At 40.5% G+C, this 14,591-nt stretch overlaps 1 protein-coding gene across 1 annotated transcript; it reads right to left on the bottom strand.

Moving 5' to 3' along the window:
• Positions 1 to 5,205: 5,205 nt before the first annotated feature.
• Positions 5,206 to 14,259, bottom strand: LOC120438563. The gene is made up of 5 exons (XM_039608963.1): positions 14,103 to 14,259; positions 11,229 to 11,573; positions 6,903 to 7,238; positions 6,723 to 6,819; positions 5,206 to 5,501 (listed from the first exon to the last, which is right to left on the bottom strand). Exons 1-5 carry the CDS (start codon positions 14,137 to 14,139, stop codon positions 5,429 to 5,431), a joined length of 888 nt encoding a protein of 295 aa, XP_039464897.1. The 5' UTR covers positions 14,140 to 14,259; the 3' UTR covers positions 5,206 to 5,428.
• Between the last annotated feature and the right edge of the window lie 332 nt (positions 14,260 to 14,591).

Raw genomic sequence — 14,591 nt, 5'->3', positions numbered from 1 at the left:
CTAAATGTCCGGTTGTGAAATATGATGACAGACTTTACTTATCAGCTTTCTTTCAATGAGTTCATCAGTTGAACTGGATAACCTAAAACTTAAACAAAGGAGAACATTTCGCAGTTGAACACTTACATCATCTCCGAAGCATCTTATGAGCCTAGTTAGCCCTCCTATGCCGCTCTTGATTTTGTACAGCTCCACGAACCTCTCCATAATGGTCAAGCACAGCAAAAGGAACCCTTTCAGGTCAACAGATGTAAGACGGGCAAATTCTGCTTCAACCTGAGCAATAGAAGAAGAGGGTGGAGAGAGTACAGGCAGAATAAAAAAAAGATTCTTTGAGACCCAAATTTAAGCAAACAGTCATCTGAGGCCCATTAGAAAAACACAAACACACAAAAGCAAACAAACAAAAGATGCACTTTACCTGCCGTTCAGCAAACAAGGAAGTTCAGAGAACAATAAGCTCTGTCTTGAAATCTTTTAAAGTAGAATGATTGTGAAAATGACTTATGTGATGTAAAACTTTAGTAAACGTGCGATTAAAAAGAACACTGAGTAAAAGGACAAGTAACAATTTCCTTATTCCTCAGATGTTTACCTTGATGAGCAATACTGTTTTAGTCCAACTGCCTCATTAAAGTTACACAACAGGCTTTTTACATTAAAGCCAGCAAGTCCATTACATACTCCCTTTTTAGATCTGAAATACTGTGCACATTCTGTGTATATGTAGTGGACAGCAATTTACCCAAAAGAGTGCAAAGTTTGCAAGTCCACCTCATTTAAATGACAAAGTCAGATGTGATCATCTAGACCTGTGAAAATACATTAATGACAAACCTGCAGTTATGGATGTTATTACAACCACAAGAACCTAAACAGTCTGCTCCATTGCTTTTGTTAATGAATCACTTGTTGGTAACAGGTCTGAATATTTAGTTTATGCCACCTGCATGTGATCATCAATAGTGCCATATTACTTCTTAAAAGTACCCTGACACTACAATCTTTATATCATTTGTTCTACAGAGCTATTAAGTTACAATATAATCTGTGGTGTTTCCAGTATGACAAAATGCACAAATTGTAACTTACCATTTGACTCCACTGACAAAAATAAATCCCCAGCATCAAGTTTGGCTTCACAGACCTAAAATAAGTAAAATAAAAATATATGTTATAATTATATTGTTTTCGCCATTTATTCATGTTTGCTAATTTTCTGACATATAAACAATGTTAGTTTTGTTACAATACAGAGAATGCAGTTTAATTAAAAGGTAAATTATGCAAAAAAAAAAAAAACTTCTGCAGTATACCATGCCAAAATCAGTGTCTCTGATGCCAATTATTTTATCACTACAGCTCTTTTAGTATGGAAACTCACACAATCTAGTCATACTGATCACAAGAGTTCAAAAATAAGTCAAAATAGTGAGCTGTTGTTAAGCATAAAGCATTTCAGGGTAACAAATAACTGCACAATAGAATTAAAGCAAAAAATAAACACACTGGAGGACTATCTGATAAAACTAATATAATGCTGGTTTGTAGACCATATTTTGTCTCAGTCCTCAGTGCACTCTTGCAGCTTAGCATGCAGCAGTTCATAACAACTTAAGTGATTACATAGGGGTAAACAGATGGCAACAAGCATCGGAGTCCTGCCAAAAGTTCTTTTTGAACCCAGCCAGTTATTGGAAATATTGCCAAAATGAACTTCCACCAAAATACAACAGCCTGTGAACTTGAAAGAAATTTACAAGTACAGAGACAATATGAAATAAGCTTTATTAATTAGCTGAGTTAGCTTGCTAATATCGCAACAGTGGTTGAGTGCACAACCTTAAAGCTAGCGGCACAATACTTGTGATTTGGTCAGTGCCACATTAAACCCATAAAAAAGGCCATATGTCAGTTTATTAGCTCAAGTTTGCTCATGACATACAAGCTGGACCTTGTCCGCTAAAGCTACATTAGCTAAAGCAAACATTTCGGTAAAAGAGAAAAACACACATCATGCCATAGATTCAAAACATGTTCCAACTTTTGTAGCTCTCTTTCCTTATAGTTATAACCAATGTTACTCACCTTGAAAGCATATTCCAAAGAAGACGATTAGAAAACGTCCAAGTAAAGTGAGCATGTCGTTAACCGCCAATTCCCCATGATGCACCTCGGTAGCAGTCACGTGAGGCAGTTTTGAATCCTGCTGTGCTCAACTTACCCGCATTGTCAAGTTCACATAAGTTGCTGATTTAGCTGGACATGAGTTTTCAAGTTAGCTTTTTTTGGTGTAATTGGGACGTTTTTAACTTGTAATTCTATGTTATAACAACAACTTCAGTCATCTATCGTCAAACTGATATAGAATAATATGTTGAAATAACAAACATCTAGAATTACATTTTACAGTGTATCTGCAGAACTGACCTCCGACTTTCAGCTCAACTTGTTTCTTCAGCAGGATGTTTCCCTCCCTGCTGTAGACGGTGCAGGTGTAGGTGGAGTTGTCTCCATCTGTAGGGTATTTCAGGGTCAGAGTGAGGTCTCCAGTTTTCAGCAGGTCTTCATTCATCATCGTTCGGTCTCTATAAAACTCATCTTGCTCTTCAGGCTGGTCAGAGCCGTTCTCATACACGTGGACCTTTCTGTGTTGTTTGTCCTTCCACTCCACTTTAGTGTCTTCAGGCAGGTGAAGGGTGGTTTTGCAGGGCAACTGGACAGACCCCACGCCCGAATCCACCACCTGGGGGACTGAGAGGACAACAAAGAACATGAGCTGTAGTAAAGGTGACTAATGACCGTAAGGCCTTGACAGAACTTATTTCTGTATTTCTCCATTTGGTTACAATATACTTTAAATCATGCCTATTTGATAGGTTCCAATTTGTTCTGGAATATATCAGGACTTTATTCAGTCTCTGAGGACCAGATTTGACTTGACATCCCCCTTTTTTGCCTTTGAAAAAATACCGCCTTAAAAACATCTACTTCACTTGCGACAACAGAAACCGCTTCTCTCCGCCGATCCAGGAACTTGAATTGTTTGCATTTCAGGATACTTTTCTTTAATAAACGGTAAGCATTATACATATTGTCCTTACAGAGGCGGTTTCTCTTCTCGCAAGTAAAGTTGATTTTTTGAAGGCCTTTGTTTTTTTCGAGGTCGCGGATGACGTCAGAAGAAGGCGATTGGTCACTTGCAATGTTGAACCTGGAACAACATTATTTATGACGACGAGGGAACAACACCAACACGAGGATATCAGATCGTCCGTAATCGGAAGGTTTGCAGTTCGAGCCCCGGCTTGGACAGTCTCGGTTGTTGTGTCCTTGGGCAAGACACTTCACCCGTTGCCCACTGGTGGTAGTCAGAGGGTCCGTTGGCGCCAGTGTCCGGCAGCCTCACCTCTGTCAGTGCGCCCCAGGGTGGCTGTGGCTACAATGTAGCTTGCCATCACCAGTGTGTGAATGGGTGGATGACTGGATGTGTAAAGTGCTTTGGGGTCCTTAGGGACTAGTAAAGCGCTATACAAATACAGGCCATAAGTGCTGTACTAAATGCTCATGCTTTATGCTGATATATCTCCTCCAACCTGCTGCTGATTAATAAGCTCTACCTTTCTAACTCACTGAGGACCTCCACTGGCTCAGCGAAGGTATGGAGAAAAATTTGTGCCAAAATATATGTGTAATTCTGAGTTTTCACAATTCACACACAACTCTGTTGTCTTAAACTTGACTTAGCTAACACTAGATGAAGCTCTTCGTTAGCTAAGGTTAACCATTCAGACTGCTAATGATGCTACCTGTTAGTAACCTAGCATCACCTGTCAGAGCACTGGGCTCATTAAGTTTTTCATATGTTCTGATCTTCTGGCTGTTTGAACCAATCACAGCCTTTCCTTTACAGCGCTCTGCTTTCACCCCTCCCTAAAAGCCCAAATTCACTCTCAGTTTAGTTCAGCTGGAGCCAAGATGACACAGAGAGCCTTTGGTCCATGAGATCTATCTGGGAGAATATAATAAAAATAATAATGATATCTGTGTTCAATTTATGTTATTTAAATGACCAGAAAATAAATTCAAACTAAAAGCTTTTAGAGAATAAACTCCTACATGACCTCTGTCCTTTAACCTGTATCTACAGCACTGACCTCTGACTTTCAGCTCCACTTGTTTCTTCAGCAGGATGTTTCCCTCCCTGCTGTAGACGGTGCAGGTGTAGGTGGAGTTGTCTCTATCTGTGGGGTGTTTCAGGGTCAGAGTGAGGTCTCCAGTTTTCAGCAGGTCTTCATTCATCTTCGTTCGGTCTCTGTAAACCTCATGCTGTTCTTCAGGCTGGTCAGAGCCGTTCTCATACACGTGGGCCTTGCTGTTGTCGTCCATCCACTCCACTTTAACGTCTTCAGGCAGGTGAAGTGTGGTTTTGCAGGCCAGCTGGACAGACTCCACCCCTGAATCCACCTCCACCTGGGGGACTGAGAGGACAACCATAGAAATTTTATCCATAAAAATTGTGACCAGGATCGCTGACAAAGTGCAACCTTCACCAGGAATGAGCTCGACTTATTGTCGGCTTTGCACACCAAGCTGCTGCAATACATATACAGAGATTGAATGGCCTGGAATAACAGACCAAACGCCACATCCTCCCAGAGCACCTCCCACAAAATACTCCAAGGGATGTGATGCCTTCTCCAAGTCCACAAAACACATGTTAACTGGTTGGCCAAACTCCAATGCACCCTCAAGTATCCTTGAGAGGATGAAGAGATGGTCAAGTGTTCCACGACCAGGACCTTCCTAAGGAGGCCGAGGAGTGTGATGCCCTTGTAGTTGGAGCACACCCTCCAGTCCCCCTTTTTAAAGATAGGGACCACCACCCCACTCTCTCAATCCAAAGGTACTGCCTCAGATCTCCACGCTATGTTGTAGCGGCGTGTCAACAAAGTCAGCCCCACAACATTCACATTTGTTTTAGCTACATGCTAAACAAACACATGTTCAGAAACTAGAAGATGTTACCTTTCAGATGAAGTTTCACCCAAAAACCTCTACGGTTCATCTGCATATGCTTTTACATTTGGGTGAAAAAATAACAACAAGACTATAACAGCCAGAACAATTTGGTGTAGAATCAATAAATTAAATAGATTAACCTGACCCGTATTTACAACACTGACCTCTGACTTTGAGCAGCACTTGTTTCCTCATTAGGATGATTCCATCCTTATTGTAGACGGTGCAGGTGTAGATGTCAGTGTCTCTGCCGTATTTCAGAGTCAGGCTGAGGTCTCCCATTTTCAGCGTGTTCATCTGTGTTCGATCTCTGTAAACCTCGTCCTGTTCTCCAGGATGGTCCGAACCGTTCTGATATACGTGGACCTTCCTGTCATATTTGTCCTTCCACTCCACTTTAGCATCTTTAGGCAGGTGAAGCATGGTTTTGCAGGGCAGCTGGACAGACTCTGCGCATAAATCCACCTCCACCTGGTAAACTGTGAGGACAACAAAACCCAATGACGTCAGCAGCTCCTGTGATGGTCACATGACCTCCCTGTCCCCTCCTTTGTCTTTTAGTCTCAGTCAGATTGTAGCTGAGTCCCCAAACCTAGGTTGCATCCTTCGGAGGACCCGGCCTTCGCGGTCTAGGTGGGCCAGGTCCTTCAAAAATGCCGGAAGTACGAGGCTGTGAAATGGGACAGTCTAGCCTTCAGATTTGCATCATCGCTGTCTCGGTGGAGTTGAATAAACTCAGCTGTCTACTCCTTGCTATCTAAAATATAACAGGACACTGCCTTAAATCCACTTCTGTTTGATCAGTTTTCTGTTTGACATTTATGCAGCTGTGTGAAAACCCCGGAGGAACCCACCTGATGGATTAATAACGTTTTATTTAATGTAATCTAATCTAATAACTTTGATCTCACCCAAACCAATTTACTCTGAAACAATTTAAACACACACAAAAAAAGCCAAACAATGACATTTTTAAGTTTTCTGAGTGACATATATATCGTGTTTAACCTGAGTAGCGAAAGACCGTGGGGGTCTGAAAACAATGAAGCCGGGAGTCCAGTTTTCTTGCCAGCTCCAGTGACCATCGAACCCTCCGGCTAGCTATCGGTAACAGACGTCTCCGAAAACGACGGAGCACTTTTGCAAATATGCGATATCTTGATAAACCAATCAGATGTTTGAAGTTTACACAGCTACTAAATATGTGGAAAGTTTATTTTGTGATCCAGAAAAATTAATGAGAGTAATATTAAAACTTAGTAGCAGCCGTCATTGTTGGAAACTGGAGTTGGCTGAGCCGTGCTATGAATTCTGGGATATGGTGGGCGACGAAGGATACACCCGACCCATCCTTCAAATAATGGAAAAAGGAGGACGCATTTGTGGGCCGGATTTGGAAGAGTCTACAAATTGGCTTGTACACATGCAGCCTCTGTGTCAGATCAATGCAGTGAAGCACACACACTGTTTAGTAAAGTCATGTTGTGGAGCTGTTTCACTGATCAATGACTGAGTCTGAAGGAGGTTTTCTGACTTCTGGAACAAACCTGGAAGTTTCTCTTCAGCTCTCTGTATCAGCTGTTTGTAACTCTCAACTCTTTCAGCTTCTGGAACAAGTTTGTGTGAGCCGCAGTCAAGGAGCCACCAGAGGACACCTGCTAACCATCGGCATTATGGGTAGTGTAGTAGGAGACACTCACCTGACATGAAATAGTGCCGGAAATGAAATAAGACCTCCAGAAACCAGAAGAAGAACCAGGAGAACCAGGAGAGCTGTGGCCCAGGACGGAAGCTGTTCTGTGGAGAAACACAGTGTAAAAGGTATAAAGAATAAAAAACAACATGATCTCTGAACTCTGACCTAAATTTACAGCACTGACTTCTGATATGGTGCAGCACTACTTTCTGTCTCAGGATGTCTTTGTCCCTGTAGATGGTGCAGATGTATCCTCCACTGTCTCTCTCTGTGGGGTATTTCAGGGTCAGACTGAGGTCTCCAGTTCTCAGCAGGTCTTTGTTCATCTTTGTGCGACCACAATAAAGGTTGTCTTGGTTCTCAAAGTGGTCACTTCTGTTTGAAAACACATGGACCATCACAAGTTCTCGGTCAGAGTGAGTCCACTCCACTCTGGTGTCCTCAGGCAGGTCAGGTTTTGTTTTGCAGGGCAGGATGACAGACTCTGAGCCTTCCTCCACCTCCACCTCCACCTGTTGGTCTGAGAGAGCAATAACCCACAATATGAACTGTAGAAGCAGCAGCAGTAATACTAATGGTAACTGAAACACAGCTGAGTATCTACAATCCTGAGCTGAAGTGAAAAATACTGATACATCACAATTAACGTTTTTGGAGTCAAGTCATTAAAATATCTTGTTAGTATAAAAACAAGGAGTCCTACATACTTCTATTAAAAAAAGACGTTGGCAGTTTTGTGTTATTGCTGGCTGATGGCCGAACACTAGTGTTTCACCCAGAGCCTATGTGAGCTCTGGTTCAACCAGTTAGCCGTACCTCCTTCAAAGCTGATCAGCTTGGTCAGCTTGCTTATGAGTGAATGTGTGATTGGCTCAGTTGGATTTCTTTCTGTAGTATACTTTTTTTTTTTTAAACCAACTGTTTGGTGTTTTGTAATGAACCTGATGAAGGCCACAAGCCAAAGCTTATTGGTCAAAAAAGTTCCCTAGTGCTTCAAGTGACACTGAAGTCTTCACGTCACCGGATCTTTGTCCCTTTCCATGCACCTTGGGAGTAGGAGAAGTTGTCCCAGAACTTTTTTGAATATCAGATGTAAAACTTCAGTCAGCAACTGTAAATATATATTATTGACTGTAATCCCATTCCTCATGTGCAAGACATGTGGAACAGCCTGAGCAGGAGCAAATGGTTCTCAGGGTTGGACCAGGGCAAGGCATATTATCAGGGCTTCTTGGAGGAGAGTGGTAGATCAGTTACACAGTTACACCCCCTGTTGGTTCAGGGGGCCGGCCGTGTACCCAGTGGCGGCAGTGATGAGGTGGGTCCAAGGTTCGACCGCACATCCAGCCATCGCCATGCCCCAGTCCTGTGTTTTGGCACCACTGTAAAAGATGCACCACAGACCCAACCACATATTCACGCTTTTCAGCACGCCACCGGTCACGCTCTACCACAAGTTCCTTGCAGGTTTGATAGATGAAAGATCTCAGCCAAGTTTGGATGACAATTTGGTCCACAGCAAATTATTTGAGGACTATCTAATATAATATAATATAATAAAAACTTGGACTTCTAAAGGAAGGTAGAAGTTTTTTTCGGACCATAAGGTGCATTAAGTGAAAAAAAACAGTTAGATAACTCAATCTTTACTCAACTTATTCTTCTTGCTTCCTCTACTTCCGTACCATTGATTTATTAATGTTGAATTCTCTCGCAGCTGCTCCATGTTCTGGACCTGAAAACAGGGTTTGATCTTTGCTTTCATTCTGTAATACTGGACTTCTTTTTCTATGGAGGTTTGAACACCAGCACACCAAGAAAGTTTTTATCTATACCCTTTATTGTGAGGGTATGTATCCTAAAAATATGGATTTGAAATCAAAGGGTAAATATGTGTTAAAGATATTTTGCATCACTTTATGAACTTCTCTCCAGTAGTTCATAATATTCTTGCAATCCCAAAATATATGGTAGTGCTATGCTGTGTCACAGCCACAATTCCTCCAACATTCAGAGCCTCCATCATCATAGTGCGACTTTAGAGCTGAGGTGACCGAAAAAAAGGAAACAGGCAAAACTTTCCCAGCAGAACTCCTTCCTTCCCTGTGATTTTGTGCTTTTCCAATGAAAAGAGCAAATGTTTTGCCATTCTTCTTCTGTAATCACCAGACCTCCCTCTTTCTCCTATCTTTCTTTTATGTACTTCATTGAATGATTCCTAAGATCATGAAGACTTTTGTATATTTGTAAAATTACACCTTTCTTCATTTCTGACTTATAAGCATTTATAAAGAGTTTGGATAAATGGCCTCATTGCAGTGGTTACTTGGTTTTTAATGTTTTGAGTATAAAAGTTTCCTAACTGAAGATATCTATAGTGGTCTTGACTTTCTAAATGAAATGTTTGCTTTAAAGTTTGAAAACTGCTAATTTCATCTTCCTTTATAATGCCACATATCGATGTGATTTCTAGTGTTTAAAACTAGAGTCTATTTGATTTGGGTACATTTCTAATCATATGCACACCATTTCAATATTTTATATGCTTCTCCAGCTTATTTTCTTTTGTCACCCTTTTCCAAACCCCTAGTGTGGCTTTTGCCCAAGGATTTTTTATTTTAAAAATGAAGTCCTGAAGATTTCTATCTGCCAGGACTGCCTGTATATGCATATGGTGATTGTTTTGCATTCAATTACCTTCCACACTGTTACATATGATGGATCAGACAAATGCAACACTGCCCTAAACATTGCTGAAACATAATATTTTTTAAAATTTGGTAGGCCCCAGCCACCATTCTCTTTAGGCAGTTGTAATGTTTTGTATCATATTCTGGGTTGTTCTCCTCGTTTTATCCCATTCAATAAACTCTGTTGATTAATCTGGAGTGGAAGGGTCTGAAACAGATATAAAAATCTTGGTAAAACATTGATTTTGATGGTTTCTTGTGTTGTAAGCTTCCTGCTTTTATGACCCTTTTGGTCAGCAGGAGGTCACACAAATGCACCCCCATGACACACACACAGTTCATTACCTCCAACAGGGACAGCCTGCAGGGTGCAGCCACGCTGAACTAAATTGCTTGTATTTCTGTATTTGCAGGTGAGCACAAATGATGTAAGGTTGTATAAGGAGTAGAGATGGACCGATCCGATATTACGTATCGGTATCGGATCGATACTGACCTAAATTACTGGATCGGATATCGGTGAGAAATAAAAAATGTAATCCGATCCATTAAATATCAAAAAAGCACCTCACAAAACTTGCCACGCGGCGTAACTCGGCTCATAACCGTAGCATGTTGCAGCAGTATGCCTCACGTGATTGAGCGGCTGTGTGTATTTGTAGCCTTGCTACCAAACCAGCATTTCATCTCGGAGGAAGTTATCCCAGAGAGAAGTAAAGCAAGTGTGTAAGTTCATCTCTGAATGTTTGTAAAGCATTCCCGCGTTAAGCTTAACAACCGATATATGGAGCGACTGCCTCTCCCTCTCCTGCTGCTACTTCAATCGTGAAACTGCTTAATGATCAGCTGATCGGCTTTTCTGTCGCGAGTCCATCTCTCTTCTTTGTTTTTGGTCCACTTTGCACCAGAAAGAGGAAACCAGCGGCTGAACAACAGCAGCACATTTAAGCTTGATAAGCTGTTGTTAGAATTTATTTAATATTACTTTCTACACCAGGATCCTTTTCTACGTAGCTGACTGCTGGTAACTGTGCAGGGGCGGATCTAGCAAAGTTTAGCCAGGGGGGCCGATAGGGCATGAACAGGGAAAAGGTGGCACAAAGACATACTTTTCTTTCTTATTCTCATTTAAAATGTCTAGCTTTTAATAAATAATTATCTGAATCTTACACCCAAAGTTTTAATCTGATGTAAAATGTATAGAAGTCCATTACTGTATATAGTAACTGTTAAGTCTAATATACCCTAGTAAGCTATAGTACTTTTTCCTTTGGGAAGATACCATCTGTGCAGTCTGCAATTCTGTAGAAGAAAGATGTTGAATCTATTTAATTATTCTTGAAAAATAATTTGTTTCTGTGCATTTTTTTTCACCCTGCATCAAATTAAAGTTGATTACATCGATTAAGTATCATGAGGTGGAGGGTGGGGGGTGGTTCCCTATTTTTTTTTTTTTTTGCTGGGAGTTTGCAACCCTATTAGTTAGGTTGCTTAATATTTTTTACATACAGGTATAACAGAATAGCTTTAGTGTTGTTGTTTATTTAAACTTGAGTATGAACTTATACAAAATGCAGCAAGATATTAAAAAAAACAGTTTTATTGATTAAAAAACACTATATCGGATTCATATCGGTATCGGCAGATATCCAAATTTATGATATCGGTATCGGACATAAAAAACTGGTATCGTGCCATCTCTAATAAGGAGTTCATGAAATGTGCTATAAGCATAAACATCTCTGTGTGCTGAGCTACATGTTGCTGCTTGTTTCTTCAGGTAAGTTTGAATACAGCAGATGTTGAGGTTTATTGCTGACCTTTGACCTGCAGCTGTATATCTGTAAGTCTCAGTTCTTCTCGTCCATCACTGATGGAGCAGGTGTAGTTGCTGCTGTCAGTCTTTATTGGTGTTCTCAGAGTGAGGCTGAAGTTTCCAGAGTTCAGAGCATCAGGATTCATTGATGTGCGCCCGCTGTAACGCTGGTTTTGCCCTCTAAGATCATCTTCATCTCGTTGTAGGTGCACAGATTTGGGATCGAGATCAGAGCGAGTCCACATCACTGTGGGGTCCTCAGGAATAAAACCAGAGAACTGACAGGGCAGCAGGACAGATCTTTCTCCTTCATACACCTCCACCACAACAGCCAGGGCATGCTGGGAAACTGAGGACACACAAACAAAAACACAAATAAATTACGTTTTCAATATATCTCTGAGTCCATGTTGCCCTGCACGTACCAGAAAAAAAAGTAACCTGGGCAGCTAATGTAAGCCATTCAAAAAGAGAAAGTACAAATTAACAAATTAGAGTAAAAGACAACATGACGTGTCTCATTTATTTTTCTCTTTCTCTCCTGAAGGAAAGAACATGGTATTATAATAACATGTTATTATTAACAAAGTCTGCCGACATGATGAGCCATGGCCAACACCTGTTATTCCCATGCATGAGAGAGAGGGCCTTCAGCTGGTATGCAGTCTCTAAAGATGAATGGGACAGTCTTCTTTAAATACAGTCAAACAGAACAAAAGTATTCCACAACTGTTGTCCACACCCTTAACCCCCTCCAAGGCAAAGAGTTTACAACTCCTTATTTCCTCTTACAGGGTCAACTAAAGATTGCTTCCTGCTTATCCCGCTTCCTGAGATAAGATCAACAGGCCCCACAATCTATTTAACTGTGTGTGCAATATAGTGTAAAACAGATGTATACACCCAAGTGGCACAAAAGCACTGTTACTAAAAAATGTGTCCAATACATAAAATAAAAGAAATTTTCATCACAAACACAATTCTTCCAAAATGTTCCCCCATTTGGAAACAAATTTACAAAGTGGAGCAAGTTAGAAAAAGGTTGCTGGTGCAAAAATGTGCAAATGAAGTTAGGAAAGTTATAGTTGACTGACAGTGTGCCAATTTACAAACACAAACCACATTAAATTTAACATTTAAAGCAGCATAATGGGCCAGAAATGAGAGGACCACCATCTGAATGTTCATGATAACAAACCATCAACATGATTGGCATTCAGTCTGATGTGAAATATTCATTAAAAATCTGCTGATGTGTTTGAACGACTGCCAGACTTTTAGCTCACCTCTGAAAATCATACTGCTGTGAGAGCTTATATACTGAAAATACAGCAAGGTGTCAGCCAACATCATAAAACACATGAAAAACAGTGATAAAGAATAAAAGCTGAACATTTAATCAGTACATTCAAAGTTTTAAGGAAGCCATTTTTATTCAGTGTGTTTTCATAAAAGCCTTTTTTATGCATTTTAGGCTTTTATGAAAACACTGGTTAAAAATAGTTTAAAAAGACTAAGGTTACAGTTACAGTTCAGTGTTGAATATTGCATAAAATAAAGTATACAATGTCCTTGAATGGTAGAGCAGGGGCGCCTCCAGAACTAAAAATATTGGGATGCCAGACAAAAACAGTATTTCCAGTTATATTATGCTGCTATCAAACATAGGTTAGTTGAAAAATATGACCACAAAAAAAGAGAGAAAAAAATAATTATATGACTAAGTAATTTCCTGCTGTTAAATTTGATATCACTGAAAATAGATACATATGAAAAGATTCAAAAATCCATTCCAACATCTATTGTTTATTAATTTGTTAGTGGGCAAACTTAGAAGATTCAGACGGGGATCAAACAGTTATTTAAAAAAAACAGGTTTCTAGCATCCAAAAAAGCAGCTGTTCCTGTATCACCATTAAAACCTTTACTATGACAAACCTGCAGGAGTTTGTCATAAAGGCAGCTGATTAACAAACTCTGTAGCTGCTTCACCAACGTTTGTTTACACAGAGAAAAATCTGCAGTGAGTTCCAGAAGTTTATTCACACCTGCAGATGAACTGTTAACTTAGTCTGATACATGTTTAAATTATACAGCTGAATCTAAAGGAGGGCGTGGGGGGACCAGACCATATTTATTTCATGGCTTTGGGAATTTTTTTCAGATTAAAAGTGAAATATTATTAAATATTCAATTTAATTGAAGTGATATTAAATTAAAAACGAAAAATGAAAAGCTGTTTTAACAAGCCAATAAAAATGTACACAGGCCCATAAAACTCTGAGCCACTGACTTGAGGGTTGGACACTGAGATATTATTAATATTAATTAATTAATATTAATAGTAAAATAATCGATAGCTGCAGTCCACTACAGATACAGTGAGAGTTGTGTTTTCCTCTGATGACGTCTTTCAACCTGCTGGAGGACGTTCAGGAAGCTGTGCTGCTGTCCTGGTGCAGAACATGATGCGTCATGTAAACAGAGCAGGTTTCGTGGAAGCCTTTACAGTGCCGGAGCTTTTCTACTGGCCTGAAAGAGGAAACAGTGATCAGGTGCAGAGGTGGCAAACGCAGGGTGAAGCCCTTTGATTGGATGGTGAATCAAACACAGTTCCCTGTGTTTTTCACAGATGTAGATTCTTTCTGTGGGCTTGGTAGAGCTTAGCCACGAGCGCGACGCGCCCCTCCCATCGCTCCTGTTTCAGCTCCTGCAGTGTCTCCGGTGGTTTCCCAAAATAACAACAAGCTGCTACAGCCTCGAAACAAACGTCATTTTCCCTACACGATCCACGCACTCAGTCTTTCTGTCCCGCACTCTCAGACACTCGACATTAAATCTCCGTGTGATGATGCTCTGAGTTCAGAGAGGTTCTTACCGTTGATGAGGAGCAGCAGCAGCAGCAGCATCTTCATCCTCCTTTACAGATCACGAAATCCCGTCAAATCCCCACACACTCCGTCTCCTCCTTCACCTGCCACGCTAACACCAGTTAGTAACCGTTACCGTTTAGTTACGCCATCCACGCCCGGAAAAACAAAAAACAAAAAATGCGCACCTACAGCGCCATGCACGGCTATTCATGGTGCCTTTAAGGGCACCTTGTGAATGCATTGATCTATGCTCCCCAAAGACATAATGTTGTTTAAAATACTGTTCTGGGTTACGGGATGAACATACCCGTGACCATGTTGTTGTTCTATTTAAGGCAGTGTGTTATATAATTCAGAGCTAAAATCTGCATTATGAGGAAGCTTCTAAAAGTCTAATGTTTATCACCAAATTCCACAAGATATCTTTATTTAACACATCACCAGGACACTTTGTGACAGCTTTTATGTTTTACAAAAACTTAAAAGGAAATACT

This window comes from Oreochromis aureus, linkage group 3 (assembly GCF_013358895.1).
Source record: "Oreochromis aureus strain Israel breed Guangdong linkage group 3, ZZ_aureus, whole genome shotgun sequence".
Taxonomy (NCBI): domain Eukaryota; kingdom Metazoa; phylum Chordata; class Actinopteri; order Cichliformes; family Cichlidae; genus Oreochromis; species Oreochromis aureus.
Note: the sequence above shows the minus strand (reverse complement) of the source record. Positions and strands in the feature narration are given on the sequence as shown.